Source organism: Anomaloglossus baeobatrachus, chromosome 7 (genome assembly GCF_048569485.1).
Source record: "Anomaloglossus baeobatrachus isolate aAnoBae1 chromosome 7, aAnoBae1.hap1, whole genome shotgun sequence".
In the NCBI taxonomy this organism is placed as follows: Eukaryota; Metazoa; Chordata; class Amphibia; order Anura; family Aromobatidae; genus Anomaloglossus; species Anomaloglossus baeobatrachus.
Genome location: NC_134359.1, coordinates 98,634,285 through 98,654,853, shown reverse-complemented (window position 1 = coordinate 98,654,853; position 20,569 = coordinate 98,634,285). Strand labels below are relative to the sequence as shown.

General features: G+C 44.0%; 1 protein-coding gene across 5 annotated transcripts in view; it reads right to left on the bottom strand.

Annotated features, from left to right (window-relative positions):
- The window catches only part of FN1 (fibronectin 1), a 109,723-nt gene that overhangs the window by 63,065 nt on the left and 26,089 nt on the right, over window positions 1-20,569 (bottom strand). For all 5 annotated transcript variants that reach the window (XM_075317523.1, XM_075317524.1, XM_075317525.1 and 2 more), the window contains exons 10-20: window positions 20,096-20,248; window positions 18,461-18,589; window positions 14,565-14,705; window positions 12,590-12,711; window positions 11,684-11,858; window positions 4,304-4,480; window positions 2,631-2,759; window positions 2,443-2,532; window positions 2,139-2,333; window positions 517-789; window positions 123-389 (exon numbers count right to left, since the gene is read on the bottom strand). In XM_075317523.1, coding sequence (XP_075173638.1) covers window positions 123-389; window positions 517-789; window positions 2,139-2,333; window positions 2,443-2,532; window positions 2,631-2,759; window positions 4,304-4,480; window positions 11,684-11,858; window positions 12,590-12,711; window positions 14,565-14,705; window positions 18,461-18,589; window positions 20,096-20,248 — 1,851 coding nt within the window. The remainder of the gene's footprint in view (window positions 1-122; window positions 390-516; window positions 790-2,138; window positions 2,334-2,442; window positions 2,533-2,630; window positions 2,760-4,303; window positions 4,481-11,683; window positions 11,859-12,589; window positions 12,712-14,564; window positions 14,706-18,460; window positions 18,590-20,095; window positions 20,249-20,569) is intronic.

The following is a 20,569-nucleotide window of genomic DNA, read 5'->3' as shown; positions in this document are numbered from 1 at the left end:
ATTATATATATTTTTTTAATTTTATCTCTATCTCTATCAACACACACACACACACAATAGATAGAGAAAGACAGAATTCGTTTTATTAGGCAATGAGATGTAGAAGGGGGTTTTATACTTACAGGTGGAGAATATTCCGGTGGATGGGTTACTTTGCTGGTTTCCTTTTAGGGCAATAAGAGAGACCGTGTACTCTGTCCCAGGTTGCAGGTTTTTAAGTTTATAACTTGTTGCAGGGGAATTCACATTAAACTGGGTGGGTTGACCTCCACGGGTCTGACCCACCGAAAGAAGGTAGCGGCCGATCTGAGAACGAGGAGCAGTCCAAATTATAAGGACTGAAGATTCGGTCAAGTCATCAAACCTCAGATCAGTTGGAGAATCCAATTCTAGATGGAATAAAATAAAAAAAAAAAAAAAAAAAAAGAAGAATGTTTCACATGTGTTCTGCAATAAACAGAAGCACATAAGTAATCTATATTATTTAAAATATGTTGTTGATAAAAACAAACTTACTAGTAGGAAACTCGCCCACAAGCGGCTTGCTCTCTTGTCCACGACTGACTGCATAAACTTGAAATCTGTAGTTGGTTCCAGGATGCAAATTGACGAGCTCTGCGAAAGTGCTTCTGCTCACTGGTAGGGAGTGAGGCTCCTGATCAGGAGAACTGGTTGGCGTCACCACAACACGGTACCCAGAAACTTCACTTTGTGGGGCATTCCATGAGATTATGATCTTTATATCAGATGCTTCAAGCAACTGCAGTTCAGTGGGTGATGGAACAATCACTGCATAAAAAAACCAAAAAAAACATTATTTACCTTCATTTCATCATTAGGCTGCGTGACCACACTGCATTTTTTCATGCAGATTTTAATTAATACTGCAAGAAAAAAAAAAAAACATCCCAGGAAAGTCTGAGAATCCTGACTTGCTTTGCACACATTGCAGATTTTTTTTCCTTGAAGATTTTGATGCAGAAAAAAAAAAAAAATCTGCAGTACATCAATTTTGTGTTTTTTTTCTTGTGTCTGATATAATCCACTGCACTACTGACACTTTGCCTCGCATACCATGCATCCGGCATGGTTTGTGAGGCTCTCTGTAGCTCAGTAACCTGGGATCATGGTCACAACCCAGGGATGCCATGGCATCAATCGTGTCCCTGTCATCGCATTACAGGCACCAGATTGCCAGGGAGAGGTAAGAGATTCCTCTCTCTGCCGCCTGAGATCACAATTGATCGCAGCATTTAGGGGCTTAAAGTGCTGAGTGGTACAGGCACCGCTTCTGGCAGAGAGACGGGTCTCGACTGTAACATCTGATGGAGACCAGGCAGCGATTGAGGGGGTACAGTGCAGGGAACCCAAGCGATTGCCATGACCAAAAAAAAAAAAAAAAAAAAAAATAAAAAAAGGTTTTTTTTCTGCTTTTTTTTTTCCTGCCAAAACATGCAGTTGCTAAGAGGGCACATACCCTTAAGCATGCTCATTGCCCTCCAAAGGCTGGAACGACAATTGAGTAAAATAGAGACGTTTTGAAAATTACATAAATTTAAGTGTTGACGTTTGGTAAACCATTTTAAAAACAGGATAATCTCTATTTAGGAATAATCCGAGCTCTCCGGCCTGTGTCAAGTAGCTTTCCAGCAACAACTTTACACAAACTCTAAATTCTGAGCCAAGGCAGAACTCCCATGTCCGTCTGCCCTGGCATAAAGTTAGAAAAACATTCATGTTACATGGAATATTTTTTTTCCCCAAGTCTTTTAATATGAGCCAATAGAATTAAAACCTTCTACGCCTCCAGACATTTATTCACCACCTACATGGACAGGAGATGAAGGAGCGTTAGTGCATCTGTATTATTATATTTGGCTGAAAGCCTCGAGTTCCTTAAGGAGTGGGGCTTTGAAAAAAAAAAATAAAATAAGTTTCGTAAATTTTTTGTTAGAATTAGTAAAGCCTAGGAAGTTTACATTCAATACATCAAAAACAAACATTGAACAGGGATATTTGTATGTTTTTCTTGGCAATATAGATTTATATATAGACACATACTGCTGAAATATCTGGTCTAGAGTTTCTAGCTCCAAGCACAGATCTACCAACAAAAATATTCATGCTCTGACGTTTACCAGTTTGTGGGGTTCCTGTGGTTTCCTTTTGGAAGAAAATAGGGGTACTTTCTTGGCTGTCCTCTACAGCATAAATGGTAATGTTGTAAAAAACTCCGGGAAAGAGGTCGGAAAGAGTCACTGAAGTTGCAGTTTCTGGCAGTATAAGCTCTGTGCTAGCGCCTTCTACAGTAGGAGCGTAGACAATTCTGTAACCTAAAGAAGCAAAAAGCCCCATCAGTTTCTTGATAAACACATAAGTACTAAGCAGGCATCAAAGGCTACAGTAAACTATAGATAGAAAACAGGTAGGGGAAGGTCTCACCTGTGATAGGGGCCTGAGGTTTGGTCCACGTAATTTCAATGGAAGTGTCATCAACACTTTCAATGTTATAGTCTGGAGGACTGTCGGGGGCTAAAGAATAAAAACAAAAAAATTTAATAAGTCTCAATTTGCATAATATTGATATTAACCAGAACCAATTTTTACATTGCAATAGTGGTCACACTCACCGGTAGTCTGAGATGTGGACAAAATTAGGCTTTGTTCACCCTCTTGGGTGATCTCATACACATTAATGTTGTATTTACGGCCAGGCAACAAGTCTGGGATGTTGACTGAAGTTGCAGATTTTGGGAGATCTACAAAAAAGAAAGTTTTCATGAGAACATAAAAATACATTGAAAAGTCACTTTCTTCTCTTAAGGGGTCTCAGGAATTTTAAACAGATACACAATCCTAATTAGGAGGTAGAAATGATTTCTAGGGAGAAAGACCTCCAGCATCCCACCAAACAATCAGCATAATAAAAGGTGCCACAGAATCCCATGAATGCTGCATCACCTTTATGGTTCATTCATACACAGCTTGTCTATTTGACCATCTGTTTCTGCCACTGTCTGTCCTTCCCACTTAAATATGAGGCAATCTGCAGTACCAGGCAGTGTCGCCCATTCAGATTAACCAAAGCGATGAAAGGGGCATGTGCTCGAAGATCGACGCCCTACAGATTCAAATGACCATCCTAAAGAAAGTAGGAACTTCTACATGCCAATTGCACATTTAACATAAACACAGATATTCAGTAAGGTGTCCTTCACACAGCCATCTGTACGGTATGTGTGTTGTGTCAGTTTCTCCAATACGCATGAAAACTAACACATTTACCCATTATACCCCATAACATATTTACCCATTGGGTCGGCACATACATACGCGTTTTCACAAAGACTGTGTGGACCACACACACACCCACACAACATGTGAGTCTCTCCAGCAGCATGGGTTTCACACGGACCGCAAACTGATGTGATCAGTGTGACACATACCAGAGATAACATGTCGCATAAAAATAAAATAATTTTTATACTTACCCATCTCCTGTGCTACTGTTGCTGCCTCTGCTGTTGCTTCCAGGCCCGCTTATTATGCTTGTTGCATATTCTCTGCACTCACCGCAGACCCGAAAGTGAAACGCAGCTCAGGAGATCGGTATGTATACCAGCTCATGTCTGTGTGCTATCCGGATGTCACACGGAACACAAACATGGACGTTTGTTTTGCACAGACGTGTGAAGGAGGCCTAATGCTGATGCAGCACCATATATACTGTACATCTCATGCAATTTTAATTGTCCAATAGCACAGCATTCATACCCAGGTTATCATTTAGGAGAGAGTACATGGCCAGTTAGTCTAATGAAATCTGAAATTTATAGTGTAATATTGCATGTCCTGGACGAAAACTGAATAATTGTGTAAATGCTGACTATAACAGTAAGGAACACGTTGATGTGATACAAGCAATGGAAATAAAACGTGCCAAATTTGGCGGCCACCCATAAAAGTCTTTAGCAGATAATGAGCCAAGACAAAACAAGATACAATGTACTGGGTTTAGTTTAATGAATGAAAAATATGCATTCATCTTTAGAGACAAATGACCCTTTGCTACTTATGACATTTTATACTTCTGAAACCAGGTATGTGACCAGCATTATCACTACGATCATTCTGAAGAGTTATTTTAACCAAATATTCATGACATTTTTTAGGCTTTATCTATCTCTCCCACAAATAAAATCCCACAGGCATTTTCCAGTCTTGAAAGAAAGGTGTGCCAGCCAAGAACTTTTCACACATTCACCACTTATGTCTGGCAATGACACTCAAAACAGATACTTACCCAAAAATCGCTTCTCCTCTCCCTCCTCGCTAAGCTCATATTCAACACGGAATCCAGAGACTGTATCAGATGCAGACACCCAAGAGATCACAAAGCTGCTAGAGGTGATCTCCGTCACAGACTCTGAAGTGGCCACCAGCGGTGGAAGACGAGTGGTTTCTCCGGTTTGGGTTGGACCTTGAAATAGGAGATTTAATTTATATGAAACATAGCAGTTATGTTTTGGGTTACATTTTATAACATTTCTGGGGAAAAAATAAAAGCCAAAGAAGGGAATTTTGTTTACTTACCGTAAATTCCTTTTCTTCTAGCTCCTATTGGGAGACCCAGACAATTGGGTGTATAGCTTCTGCCTCCGGAGGCCACACAAAGTATTACACTTTAAAAAGTGTAACCCCTCCCCTCTGCTATACACCCTCCCGTGCATCACGGGCTCCTCAGTTTTGGTGCAAAAGCAGGAAGGAGGAAACTTATAAATTGGCCTAAGGTAAATTCAATCCGAAGGATGTTCGGAGAACTGAAACCATGGACCAAAAGAACAACAGCCCGAAGGGAACAGGGGCGGGTGCTGGGTCTCCCAATAGGAGCTAGAAGAAAAGGAATTTACGGTAAGTAAACAAAATTCCCTTCTTCTTTGTCGCTCCATTGGGAGACCCAGACAATTGGGATGTCCAAAAGCAATCCCTGGGTGGGTAAAAGAATACCTCGATAAAAAGAGCCGAAAAACGGCCCCCTCTTACAGGTGGGCAACTGCCGCCTGAAGGACTCGCCTACCTAGGCTGGCATCTGCCGAATCATCGGCATACACCTGATAGTGTATGCCGATAGACCGAGCCGTAGTCTGGTGTCGCAATGCTCAGGACACCGACGGCTCTGGTAGAATGGGCCTTCAGCTCTGCAGGAATCGGAAGCCCAAAAGAACGGTATGCTTCAAGAATCGGTTCCTTGATTCACCGAGCCAAGGTTGACTTGAAAACCTGAAATCCCTTACTCTGGTCCGCGATAAGGACAAGAGCGCATCAGACCGGTGCAGGGGCGCCGTGCGAGAAATGTAGAGCCGGAGTGCTCTCACCAGATCTTAATAAATGCAAATCCTTTTCACATTGGTGAACTGGATGCGGACCCAAAGAGGGTAAGATGAAACGGTGATACCTTAGGGAGAAAGGCCGGGACCGGACGTAGAACCACCCTATCCTGGTGAAACACCAGGAAGGTGACTTTGCATGACAGCTCTGCCAGCTGAGATACTAGTCTGAGTGATGTGACTGCCACTAGGAAGGCCACCCTTTGCGAAAGAAAGTGGGCAAGGCAAACGGCCAGGGAGTAAAACCCTGATCAGAGCACCAGGATAAGAAGATCCTCCAAGTCCTGTGATAGATCTTGGCGGACGTTGGTTTCCTGGCCTGTCTCATGGTGGCAATGACATCTGGAGATATCCCTGATGACGCTAGGAGCCACCACACAGTGAGGATTAGAGCCGTAGAATTCCGAAGGAAATATGGCCCTTGAGGCAGCAAGTCCGGTCGGTCAGGGAGTGCCCACGGTTGACCCACCGTGAGGTGCCACAGATCCGGGTACCACGATCACCTCGGCCAGTCTGGAGCAACGAGGATGGCGCGGCGACAGTCTGACCTGATCTTGCGTAACACTCTGGGCAGTAGTGCCAGAGGAGGAAATACATAAGGTAGTCGAAACTGCGACCAGTCGTGAACTAGCGCGTCTGCCGCCAGAGCTCTGTGATCCTTGGACCGAGCCCTGAATGCCGGGGACTTTGTTGTAGTGCTGAGACGCCATTAGATCGACGTCCGGCGTTCCCCAACGGCAACAGATCTCTAGAACACATGCGGGTGAAGACCATTCCCCTGTGTCCATGCCCTGGCGACTGAGAAAATTCTGCTTCCCAGTTTTCTACGCCCGGGATGTGAACTGCGGAGAAGTTGGAGGCTGTGGCTTCCGCCCACAGCCGCATCTGCCGAACTGCTCGGAAGGCTTGACGACTGCGTGTGCTGCCCTGGTGGTTGATGTACGCAACTGCCTTGGCGTTGTCCGACTGAATTCGGATCTGCCTGCCGTCCAGCTACCGCTGGAACACCTTTAGGGCTAAATCCACTGCCCTTATCTCCAGAACATTTAACCGAGGGGAGGACTCTGTCGGAGTCCAGGTTCCCTGAGCCGAGTGGTGGAGGAAGACCGCTCCCCACCCTGACAGACTCGTGTCCGTCGTGACCCCCAGCCCCGGCTGGGGGCCGGAAGGATTTTCCTTCGCCCAGGAAGTGGAAAGAAAACGCCACTGGAGAGAGGTTTTGCTGCAAGGGAAAGAGAGACGTTCTTGTCTAGGGACGTCGACCTCCTGTCCCATTTGCGGTGTCCGAAAGAATCGGACGCAGACGAAACTGCGCAAGGGAACTGCCTCCCTTGCTGTCACCATCTTCCTGGGACAGTGCATGAGGCGCCTCAAGGGGTGACTGGGCCCGAAGGAGAGATTGCACCCCTGTCTGTAGTGAACGCTGACTATGCAGCGGAAGCTTCACTATCGCTGAGAGAGTATAAAACTCCATCCCGAGATAAGTCAGTGATTGGGTCGGTGTCAGCTTTGACCCTGGAATTTTGATGATCTACCCGAACCCCTGGAGAGTCTCCAGAGCAATGGCCAGGTTGTGTTGACATGCCACCCAGGAGGGTGTCTTGACTAGAGGATCGTCTAGGTAAGTGATCACCGAGTGGCCCTGTAGGACCGCCACCACTGCTGCCATGACCTTGGTGAAGACCCGTGGGGCTGTCGCCAGGCCGAATGGCAGTGCCACGAACTGAAGGTGTTCATCTCTGATGGCGAAACGCAGAAAGCGTTGAAGCTCGGGTGCGATCGGCAAATGGAGATAAGCATCCTTGATGTCAATTGATGGTAGGAAGTCTCCTTGTGACATCGAGGCTTCAGAGTGTTCACCGCCTGAAAAAGAGCATCGGCTCACTCGGGGGGCGTAGATGTTCTGAAGAAACGAGTCGGAGGACGAGAGCAGAGCTGTATCCTGTAACCGTGAGACAGGATGTCTCTCACCCATCAGTCTTGGACTGCGGCAAGGACGAGACTGTCTAGTAACTTCATCCAATTGCTCGCCAAACAAACGGTCGCCATAAAATGGCAAACCGGTTAAGAACTTCTTGGAAGCAGAGCCTGCCTTCCATTCACGTAGCCACATGGCCCTGCAGACTGCCACTGAATTGGTGGATGCTACCGCTGTACGGCTCGCAGAGTCCAGGAACGGCGTTCATGGCGTAGAACGAAAAAACCTATGCCTGAGAAGTGAAGGACACAACCTGCGTGGCAGAGTTATGTGCAACCGCAATAATCTCAGCCGGAGAAGCTGAGATAGCTTGGAGTGCCCTCACGGCTGCGAAGGCTGGAGCAAAAGATGCGACTATGGCTTCATAGATGGATTTCATCATAAGCGTTATTTGCCTGTCAGTGGCATTCGTGAGAGATGGACATCTGCCCCTAATACTACGGATCTAGCCGCCAGCCTAGAGACTGGAGGATCCACCCTGTGACACTGAGCCCAACTGTTAAGCACGTCAGGGGGGAAAAGGGTAACGCGTGTCAATAAGGCGCTTAGTAAGCGCTTGTCCGTCAAGTTCTGTGCTACTGGACGGCCCCTCAGGAGTTAGAGTGATCGAAACACGCACTCCTGATGAAGTCGGGGAAGGTTCCCAGCGGCCCGCTTAGCCTATCAGAGGCCGCGGTCCGTGACGGAGTTCTCACCGTGGGATCTGGGTGTTACCTCAGGATGTTGTACCGGCTCAGAGGGACCCGGGAGTGATGAACTCACAGCTCCCTGGCCCTGTGGTATCGGTCTGGACTGCAAGGCTTCCAGTATCTTAGCAGACCCCCTGTCCATAGACAGAGTCCTGTGATGTGAAAGCTATTCAGAGATTTGCTGATTTCATCATGGAAACTCTGTCGCTGTCATCTGTGCAGTGCCTGTAATATAGCCGCACAAGAGGTACCGGTTGTAAAATAAGCCCGTGCCTTGGCACCCTTACTCTTTAAGAGCAGACAACAGCATGTCGTCCGCAGAGTAATCAGTGAGGGTATACAAATGCTGCCGAACAGTGAGATCATATACCATATAAATAAACATATATATAATATTATAATATATATATATATATATATATATATAATATTATAATATATATATATATATATATAATATTATAATATATATATATATATATATATATATATAATATTATAATATATATATATATAATATTATAATATATATATATATATATATATATATAATATTATAATATATATATATATATATATATATATATATATATATATATATATATATATATATATATATATATATATATATATATATATATATATATATATATATATATATATATATATATATATATATATATATATATATATATATATACACACACACACACTGCGGCACCAAGGGGGGGACAGCACCTGAAAAAACTGGTGCCCCCCAGTGCTCAGTGAGGGGGAAGGAGGATACCAACGTATGCTCCAGCCCTCCCTGCCGACGTCCAGTCGGCCGTCCCGTCGTTACCCCTGACTGGCAGGCCCGAGAACGGGAGTATATGGCACTAGGCCGTAAGAGCCAGGGACTAAATTTAAAAACGCGGCCGGCAGACATGGCGCGGTCGTCCCAGTCTCACAAACCAGTCAGCAACCGCTGCGGCGTTTGTAATACAGATGCTGCATGCGCCGTCCCTCAGGGGACACAGAGTACGTTATGATGCAGGGCTCTGTCCCTGTAGTCACAAAAGTGCGGGAATCTGGTGGCCTATAGTGATCAGTGAGGGGGGGCGGAGGACAGCGAGGTGTGCTCCAGCCCTCACTGTCGGCATCATGCCGACCGTCCCGCCCTTCTCCCTGACTGGCAGGCTCAGGGGCAGGAGTTTAACACACTAGGCCGCAAAAGCCGGGGACTAAAGTAAAAACCGCGGCCGGCAAACAGGCACGGTCGGCGCGGTAGTCCCGGACAAAAAATCCACACCGCAGTCGCAGCTGCGTCTGAGGCCAAGGTGCTTCATGTACCGTCCCAACGGGGACACAGAGTACCTGTAGATGCAGGGCCATGTCCCTGACGATACTCCGTCTCCTGTCCGGCAGATTCCCCCAGGGGCTGCGGATGTGGCTTGTGGCCACCAGATTCTCTGCCCCGGGTCTCCCTCAGCTGCAGCCAGAAGTTGCTGAAAACATGGCTGACGGCGTTCTCTGAGGAGGAGGGAGGCGTGGGCGTAGTCACAAAAAGTGCGGGAATCTGGTGCCTCAGCGTGGGTAGTGAGGGGGGCGGAGGACAGCTCAGTGTACTCCAGCCCTCACTGTCGGCGTCATACCGACCGTCCCGCCCTTTTCCCTGACTGGCAGGCCTGGGGGCGGGAGAATACTATACTAGGCCGCAAAAGCCGGGGACTAAAGTTAAAATCGCGGCCGGCCGGCAGTGCACGGTCGGCGCGGTAGTCCCGGACCCATACGCACGCCGCAGTCGCTGCAGCGTCTGGGCCCAAGGTGCTTTATGCGCCGTCCCAACGGGGACACAGAGCACCTTGCCCTAGAAAGTGCGGGAATCTTCCAGTGCAGCGTCCCTCCCTTCCCCTGACTGGCAGGCCCGGGGGTGGGAATATGCGGTACTAGGCCGCAGAAGCCGGGGACTAGAGTTATAAGCGCGGCCGGCAAACAAGCGCGGTCAGCGCAGTAGTCCCGGCGCACTAACACGCCCAGCAGTGCTGCAGCGTGTTCTGACACAAGTGCTCCATGCGCCGTCCCTAAGGGGACACAGAGTACCTCACAGTAGCAGGGCCATGTCCCTGACGATACCCAGCTCCTGTCCAGCAGATTCCCCAGGGGCTGCGGAGGGAGCACGGTCCCAGTGTCTGGAGACCGATTATGGATCCCACTTCACCCAGAGCCCTGCAGGGATGGGGAAGGAAAACAGCATGTTGGCTCCTGCCTATGTACCCGCAATGGGTACCTCAACCTTAACAGCACCGCCGACCAGAGTGGGGTGAGAAGGGAGCATGCCGGGGGCTCTATATGGGCCCACTTTTCTTCCATCCGATATAGTCAGCAGCTGCTGCTGACTAAATTGTGGAGCTATGCGTGCATGTGTGCCTCCTTCGCACAAAGCATAAAAACTGAGGAGCCCGTGATGCACGGGAGGGTGTATAGGCAGAGGGGAGGGGTTACACTTTTTAAAGTGTAATACTTTGTGTGGCCTCCGGAGGCAGAAGCTATACACCCAATTGTCTGGGTCTCCCAATGGAGCGACAAAGAAATACCTACTTAAACAACTCATTTACAGTTTCTAGTGACAGCTTGGGCAGCACCGGTAAAAAAAAAAAAAAGTTTCTGCTCAGAATTAAAAGCTAGCCATACATTGGTAAAGAAGAACGTATTGTATAAAGTAGGCGATATGTAACAATAGGACTACACTTCTTTTCATATGTTTCTATTTATTCAAATTCTTATTCCCACAAATGGTTTAAGAATCAAAAGTATGTATGCAGTTAATATGGTAAAACTATTTCACCAGCATCCCATGCCCAAACATTGAAGAGCGGGAAAACTCATTTTTTTTGGTTCTTTGAAGTAGTCTTAAACCTTATCTTAATGTTTGCTTTGTAGATTTAAGGCTAACTTATGTGAGATTTTTAAGAGCAAATTCCTTGGCTGAGAGCTGTAAATTACAAATTCTCCGGAGGCAGAAGCTATACACCCAATTGTCTGGGTCTCCCAATGGAGCGACAAAGAAATACCTACTTAAACAACTCATTTACAGTTTCTAGTGACAGCTTGGGCAGCACCGGTAAAAAAAAAAAAAAGTTTCTGCTCAGAATTAAAAGCTAGCCATACATTGGTAAAGAAGAACGTATTGTATAAAGTAGGCGATATGTAACAATAGGACTACACTTCTTTTCATATGTTTCTATTTATTCAAATTCTTATTCCCACAAATGGTTTAAGAATCAAAAGTATGTATGCAGTTAATATGGTAAAACTATTTCACCAGCATCCCATGCCCAAACATTGAAGAGCGGGAAAACTCATTTTTTTTGGTTCTTTGAAGTAGTCTTAAACCTTATCTTAATGTTTGCTTTGTAGATTTAAGGCTAACTTATGTGAGATTTTTAAGAGCAAATTCCTTGGCTGAGAGCTGTAAATTACAAAACTCTTTGATGTCTGAATGCGTAAATCTAAGCAGTAAATAAATAAAAATAAACAATTTTAAAAAGGTTTACGTAATGTCATAGTGACCCGTAGATTTTTTTTTTTCTTTTTACAGCCTTAAACCAAGCATAGATATAAAACATGAGTGTGAAAGCTGTCCTTACCTCCCAGTGTGGTAGAGGTAGTAGTGAAGTCAAATCTGGTAACCTCCTTCTGTCCATACTGGAGGACACTGATGAGTTGTCCCTCATAAAGCACACCTGGTTTCAAGCCAGAAATTGTATAGGAATTAAGGTGTCCTGGAATAGTTGCTTGCTTCCAAGGACCTTGTTTGTTTTTCTAGGAAAGGCAAAAATTGGAAGATTAAACCACAATGAAACCAAAAAGATACCAGAAACTAGGGAATCTTGCTTCAATAGAAAGCCAACTGACCTGACCCCATGGTCCAGTCTTCGGGAAAGTGGGTGGGGGAAATGCATAGATTGCATGCCCAGTCAAGCAATGGTAGCAGTGGGGACATATTTACAGCTATATGCAGATATTTTAGATGAATTCCAAGTAGAAACTACTTAAGACAAAGTAGTATTTTTGGGAAGTTTTTAGAGGAATTTCTCTTTTGATATGGGTACGCAACGTCTTTTAAACTCAAGCTAACCAGACGAAATTTTCAAGCAGAGGATGTGTTGAATTTTTTTCTTCCTGAAGCATCTTTTGGGGTTTTCTAGTCATTACCTGACCACCATGCTATGGTTTTGGCCACTGACTGAGCATTTTCCCGACATCATGTGCTGATTTTTTTTTTTCCTTCACTTGACTAATGAAGAAACACCTTTTTTTCCTTAAAAAGTGGTTTCTTCATTAGTAAAGTGAAAAAGAGATCAACAAAACATCATAAACCAAGGGAAACCGTCCAAAAGCAGTCGGTGGCAAAAGGTTCCAAAAGACATCTAGGCATCTTTTCAGTTTTCCCGTTGTTGTGTATTGTACAGTAGAAAGCATCTTCTACATAAAATACAACTTTAATTTCCCAAGTAAAATTGTGTTTAAATTATGTTTAAAGTGAGACTCACAGGCTTCCAGCGCAGGATGTACTGCTTGATGTGCGATTGCTGAGGAGCAGTCCACTGAATAGGGTGCGAGTTGGGGTGGTTTGCATTCTCTGTGATTATTACTTGTACAGGTCCAGTTCCAGCTGTTAAAGAAAAATTAGAATTACACATTTTAGCAGGACAAAAACAAAAAACACTCAAATAATCCTACAATCTAGTCGCTAAAGCACCCAAGTTCAAATTGTGTGATGAAACCCTCCTTCTACCAAGCCAACTTTTGGATGGCACTTTAATTGCCCTGTTCTCGGCTCACCGGTTATTTCTTGAAGAACAAAAGTTTCACAAAGCAAATAAGTATTTTTTTTTTTACTTTTTTCCATCAAACTTCATATTATACCGCTTTATCTACTGTTAGTTTCTTTTCCAACTGATAGGACAAGAAACCAACTACACATAGAACTGATCAGACAGACAGTAGAGACACCTTGTTGACAAGGGAATTAAACACCGAGCTGACATTTTTTTCATGAATTTCTATTCTAAAGAGGAACAGCTAAGAACAAGGAATAAAAATATACAAAAAAAAAAAAAATCTATAATATAAAAAAAAAAAAAAAAAAAAAGGAGGGATCTGGTCACCATAAGAATAAAGTCCAATCTGCTGGTACCATTTAGAGAGCAGGGTGATTGAAGTGAGTTTATCTGGTTTTGTCAAAGATTCAGTATAATAAGAGTTTTAAACATGTATACCTCATCAAAAAGGGAATCTTGTGGCCTTGTGGCTCAGGGTCACCCCCTTTCGGAGCTGTTAGTTCAACATTAGACTGTTGTAGTTGTACCTACTCATTTCTGGGAAACCAATACCAGGGTCAATCGAGGCTCTTCTGACTCTTGAACAGCCACCAGGGCTGTGGTGAAGTGTCTGAAATGTTGGGTCTCATCTGTCCATTTCTTAAAATCTCATGGAGTTGGTAGCTCTTGGGTCGCTCAATCCCGTGTCACCACTGAGGACTCTTGGCAATGGGTATTGAATAGCATGTTAGTACTCCCTGTGGGCGTGCTAACATGCTAAGAGGGCGGACTAGTCGGGGGGGGGGGGGGGGGGCACGCCCTTTTGACTATTCCCTGCACTCATTAGCATATCATACATGATCTTTAGAAATACTTTTTCTAAAGATCTCTATGTATGCTACTGCAGCCTGGAACAGTTAGGCAGAGATTAGCAATATGCACCCAGAACCGCTTGTGGTTCTGGGGGCATATTGGACCTGAGTTTCCCTTTAAGATCCACTCTGTTAATGCAAATTAAAAAAAAAAAAAAATGGGTTTGGGTTTATGGCTGACTGACGCGTGGTACGTGGGCAGTGTCCTTGGGAGAAGCTCAGCTGTAGGAACATTGGACAGAGTGAGGAGGGGTGAACTATTGAGTCACATACAAGGTCTAAATGTCATACAGCCTTACACAATGTTCAGTGTGAAAGGTACAGTATATCAATATAGCACAACCAAAGTTTTTACTCCTTTTATATACATTATTTAGAGATGAACTACAACAGAATTATTTGCTTAAATGGTTCTACCAATTCCTCCTTAAAACACCACATCTATGGTAGATTATATAGAATCAAAAATTTGTAGCCTAAAAGCGGATCAACATAAAATCATCCTGTGCCACCATAGCCCTCTTCATTCTACACTTACCCACTCTGGATATCAAAATCCTAATAGACTTATTTTTCTGCATGACTAAAACCAAGGGTAGCAGTTCTTGTTCAGAATTTTGTTTATTCCTGGTATCACTGATTGCAAAGTTGGTCACACTAGGACATTAACCTGAACTTTGTTCATTAGTTGCAGCATCCTACACTGTGATCAGATTGCTACAAAGTCCGTAAACTACTAGATGGAAGGATTTTGGGGTTGTAACATGAAAATATAATATTGTGGGGGTAAAAAAGCATGACTTAGTGTAAATTACAGACGCGTTATCACTGACCTGGGTAGGAACGAGGTTGGCAATGCCATTCACCTATTCCATTGCCATAACAATAGCACTGGTAGCTGACTCCATTTACATTCTTCTCCCAAGAATCCCCGATCTGATAGAAGTTTCGTGTTTCAGTCTCTTGGCATTGATCTGTACCGTGAAAAAAAAAAAAAAGAAGAAAGTCAATATTTTGAGTACTTCTGAAGAGTTTTTTCATAGACATTCACTTCCCACATGGCCTTATTAAGCTCTCAGAGGGAGGGATGAACATCAAATGGTGCATACACCTTCAATTGTCAGTAGCTAAATTATGAGTCCAGTATATGTATGCATACAATAACTACGCAGTGATCATTAATCAAAAGTTTTCTGATCGAATTAGGAAAAAAGACAGATCATTTTAAGGAGGTTAGATGCTTTAATAATGGCCGCTTGGAAATAATTTGGAATCCTTTGAAAGAGTGCAATACTTTATCATATCATACCTTTTCAAGCTATTCTAAGCATCAGACAAAAAGGAAGTAAGGAAATAGACTTATATGTCCTAACATTTCTCACATTCTTAACACTGTACTTTTTCTACTACATTTAATTAAGGAGAAGTAAGATACAGGTTTCGTCTTCTGGTGATCTCCAAGCTCAATTGATAGGAAAGGTGTTTTCTTAAGTGTCGCTGTATGCAAATATGGGTGAAAGGCCATCTTGTCCTGTATTTTGGGCAACTTCACATAATTATCATGTCCATAACAGTTCTTCTCAATCTTACATAGTATCGAGGGATGGCCATTAAAGGTTTGATAGCTATCAGCAAAAACAAAGTAATCTTTACCGACCACTCTGGACACTTAAGATCGAGCATGTGGTCTTAGTAGGAAGAGGGGAGTGATCTGTAGACTCCTCTCTCCGGAAAAAAAAAAGGATATAGTAGTTAAAAACCAATTGCCTAATCCACAATCCTCCAAACGTCAGACAGCAGGGAGGCCCACACATATACATATGCACATACACATACATACATACATACATACATACATACATACATACATACATACATACAATCTCAGTGGCGTAACAAGAGTTTGATGGGCCCCGGTGCAAAGTTCAGACCTGGGCCCCCCCTCTACATACACCGACACTTGGGGTACGGGATACTGACGCTGACACTTCGCTCTTACCTCAGCACCCAGATTTCCCATAATCTGAAATCCCTCTATCAGCACCCAGCTTTCCTATGTTCTGATATCCATCTTGTCCTCAGCACCCAGCTTCCCCATGCTCTGCTATACATCTTTCCCTCAGCACCCAGCTTTCCCATATCAGAGCATGGGAAAGCTGGGTGCTGAGAGAAAAGCGCCTTTTTCCCTCAGCACAAAACGTTCCCATCCACTGATTGTATCTTTGTCCCCCCTTGTATATAGTTCTCCAAATACAATAATGGCCCCCACATAGCCTTCCAAATATTATAAAGGGTCCCACATTACCCTTCATATATTAGAATACACTTCCATAGTCCTCCATGTATTATAATGCATTTCCCATAGTTCTCCATGTATTATAATTCACTCCATAGTACTCAATATATAATACTGCACCCCATAGTCCTCCATATATTATAAGGCACCCCATAATCCTCCATATATAAAGTAGCCCTTCAATTATCATCATGAATTTCTCATAATTCTCCATTTAATTCACCCCCATAGTCCTCCATGTTTTATATTGCACCCCCATAGTCCATGTATAAGGTAGGCTCCATATATTATAATGTAGCCACCATACTCCTATATGTATTATAACGCAACCCCATAAAACGTCATATTGTATTATGCAGCGCCATACTCCTCCATGAATAATGCACCCCTATATTCCATGTATAAGGTGTCCTTCATTTTGTATTATGCAGCCTCCCCAGTCCTCCATGTATAACAATGCACCCAGCCGCTCCAGGCCTCCATGCATAATACTGCAGCCTCCCCAGACCTCCATGTATGCCTTCCCAAGCCTCTGGCCACCGTGTACTAAATATAATAGTGTGTGTGTATAGTGTATAATATTATATATATATATATATATATATATATATATATATATATATATATATATATATATATATATATATATATATATATATATATATATATATATATATATATATATATATATATATATATATATATATATATATATATATATATATATATATATATATATATATATATATATATATATATATATATATATATATATATATAAATAATCACACACACATACTCACCGCTCACTCTTCCTTCCACTGCTGCCCTGTCCCCACCGCTCTCCTCGTTCCCCAGCCGCTGCTCTGTCCTCATAGCTTTCTTCTTCTAGCGCTGCTCGTTCTCCCCTCTCCTCATTCTCCCGGTGCTCCAGTCGCACGGAAGTGACGTCACCCCACTATGCTTCATCATTACTGTGCGCGGTGACGACGCAGCCGCTGACACCAGGCAGGGGGGCCCGGTGCCGCCGCTGACACCAGGTAGGGGGGGCCCGGTGTCAGCGGCAGCACCGGGTCATATAGCGGCCGCGTGGTCTGTGACAGATCAGCGCAGCTCCTCTCTCACTGAAAGGAGCTGGCTGCTGATCTGCCTGGCGGCCGCCGGGCCCCTAACCTCCCGGGCCCGGACGCAATGGCGACCGCTGCAGTTACGCCCCTGTATAATCTGCATGGCCAACTTAAGGGTGTAGTCCACTACTCAGACGATCCCTTCTCTCGGACAGTTTGTCCCCATTAATATAAAACCAATCATTCACCTCCAATACTGTTCTAGCGGTGTCTGTACTCAGTCTCTCCAAGCTCACGTGAGGTTCTGACATGATACGAGCCCTGAGCCTTTGGACAAACTGAACATCAAGAGGAAGTTAGATCTGTAGCTGGCCCTTCACATCCTATGCAGATTGGGCACGGGGCTCGCATAACTTCACGTAAGCCTTGGTAGAGCGAATTCCGACACTACTGGAACAGTGCCGGCACCGGACGAGAATACAAGCGTTTTTATTTTAATGAGGCAAACACTCTGATTACAAAGGGGTTGTGAGAGTAGTGGACAACCCCTTAAGAGTCTCCTTCATGCACTTAATGGTGTTGAAAAATCAATTTTCTGGTCAATTTAGAATGTGATGTGGATTTTCAGAAATATAGAAAAGACCTTCATACACAGAGCTTTAGCTTTTCATGTGAACTGTGCCCTGATAGACATCAACTCGTTGAATATCAGCCAAAGAAAACATGAAAATCCACAGTGTTTAGCAAGCCTTGATTGAATAAACAGATGAGATCTTATCGCAGCTTTTGCTCTCATCCTCCCCCAGTAGCAGAGAGAAATCATCTAAGGGATTTATCTCCAGACCATTAGTCAGGATGTAACTAGTATATTACAGTATATCTTCGAGAGCAGAAGAAAAAAGGGAATTTATCAGCCATCGCACAGGAAGTTCAGTGAGACCAGACTTTAGGACATTAGTCAGATATGCACAGGTCCTATAAACAGTTGAGTGTAATATATAATACAATTTCCCTGAAAAAAACATTTTGCAAGAGGGTAACTGTACTAGATGCAGGGGTTGGAGTCGCACCTAGGCCTTGGAGTCTCAGGGGCCCAAACGGTCCTTTCGGCCCATCTAAGATAAATTTTATCATAGACCCAAGATAGTTAGGGTGCGATATTCGCAATATTGCATTGGCGTCCATAAACTTTAAGTGAAACCCCTGCTTGAGTATATAAAGGCCAAAAATGATCTAGAATGAGGTTGTGGTGTTCAAGCCAATCCAGACCATGAATGTCTGAGGTGTGAAACTGGCCTTTGGGTCAATCTCATAGCACTACACAGGAACATTTCCATTTAGTCTATGAAGCACCAAAGTTACATACCCACAGCATCGCACTTCCATCTGCCACGTCCCTGACCAAAGCATGTGCAGTTCATCAAGTGTCCTTCTTCATGATATTTGTTGAAAGACTGATTAACATCATAAGTGACACCATCCACAATACACTGGTCTGTTACAAGAGGAAAAAAAAAGGAAAAAAAAAAGTTAATCATATGTCAAGGCAAAATGTAAAACGAAGAAAAAAATAAAAATCTAGCAGAATTTTTAAGAAATCTTATAACACTTCAGAGTCCAGACTCCTAAATGTGCATATTGTGATACTGAAAGAATATAAAAGAATATGGCATCAAGTTTCTGCAAAAACAAGAAAAATGATGGTGGAGGGAGAAGAGGTGGTAGACATGTTGTATTTAACCAACAAGCGAATTAATGTTTTGTTTTTTGATACAGTGTATGTAGGTTTAAGTTGCTGTAAAGTTTGCATGTTTCTGGTGTTGCTTTAAAGGTAAGGTAAATTCACAGTTTTAGTTTTTTATTTAATTCTAGTTTTACTGACACACTGGCGGCTGCAATCTCGGATTTGCTGTAACTACAGTCACTCACCTACTTTATGGCAGCGCCCAGGGCATTGGGTCTGATAGACGGACTCCAACCCTATACTTAATCTAGAGACAGCGTCTGCTGTGAAATGGATGCGCCTCCTGGGCTGTACAGATCACAGCAGAGGGAGGAGATCACAGCCATCTTTGTGGAGCTCACAGCGTATGCTGTGTGCTCCCCTTTCCCCCTGTCACCTGCCGCTATTGATTGGGTGAGTACCGGCATTGGTGATTGCACCGTAACGGATCCTGCCACAACCCTCCCCTGCACTCTGTCGCGCCGCACCCTGCCGTGCCCCCCCACCCACTCCGCTCACCCCCCCCACCCACCTGCTCACCTCGGGCCTCAGCTGCTCGCACTGTGATCGCTGACAGGACAGGCTGCTGGAGGCGCAGGTCTGAGGGGAGTGCATGCGGCTGGAGAGGTGAGTGCGGCATGACATCTGTAGTGCAATGCCGCTCAGGCTGCAGATCACCCCTCCTCGCCGCATTTCACCCAGACCTCCAATCTCGGCCGGCAGCACAGTATATAGGGGCGCGAGATACAGTCTGCAAGGCACAGGGAAACAGCCAGCAAGGCATTGGGATACAGTGGAGCACTATGCAGCTGGCCTTAGTGACACTTTAGACATATTAGGATCACTCTGTGGCTACCAACAAAATGGCTCCGCACGGTCATCCTAAACTTAATCTTCCCTTATGAAAGCACCCAGATTGGGAGGGGGAGATGACACACACAGGAGAGCAGATTCCACCCACTTTTACCGCAGCTGTAATGTAAGCTAGTTCTACAGTAGGATTTCAGCAGCTGCTCCCCCTAGTGTTTAAGAGTGGAATATATCAAGCTTTAATTTTTTTTGATATTTTTCTCAATTACAAACAAATATGTTTAAATAAAATTAACATTAATACTTTATATTTTTTCAGTTATTGAATTTTTTTTTTTGACAACACCTTCCCTTTAAGACACAGAAGTGAATACAACGTAATAAAAACTGAAGGTCTTGCAAAACAAGCAGCATGAAATTAAATCTGGAATAAGCCTTCAATGTTTGTATCCAAAAATGGTCCTGTACCTTTAAGCTGAGAATATGCAATGCAGTTCCACTCTCCACGACCATTGCCAACACATGTACACCGCATCATATGACCCAAGTTATGCATTTTGTCCCATTGATCACCGACACGGTACATGACTCCTTCATTGGTGGTACAGATTTCTTCGTGAGCTATAATGGTGGAGAAAAAAGATAAAATATATAAAATTATGTATCACTGCATGTTATGACTTCATTAACTCATGGGATTGGTTTTGCTACATATAGTGCCTACACCAATTCCATAACCTCGTGCCAGTGATTGCACTTGTTACCCACCCACCACCACCCTGTGCCAGTGATTGCACTTGTTACCCATCCACCACAGAGTACAATATAAATTTATGACTCTTACCCGCAGAACTCTCCATAGTTCTGCACCACCATACATCTCCTCCCTCATTTCTATTTATTACCCTATCTGTGCCATTAGGATAGCTGGACCTTCAGCAA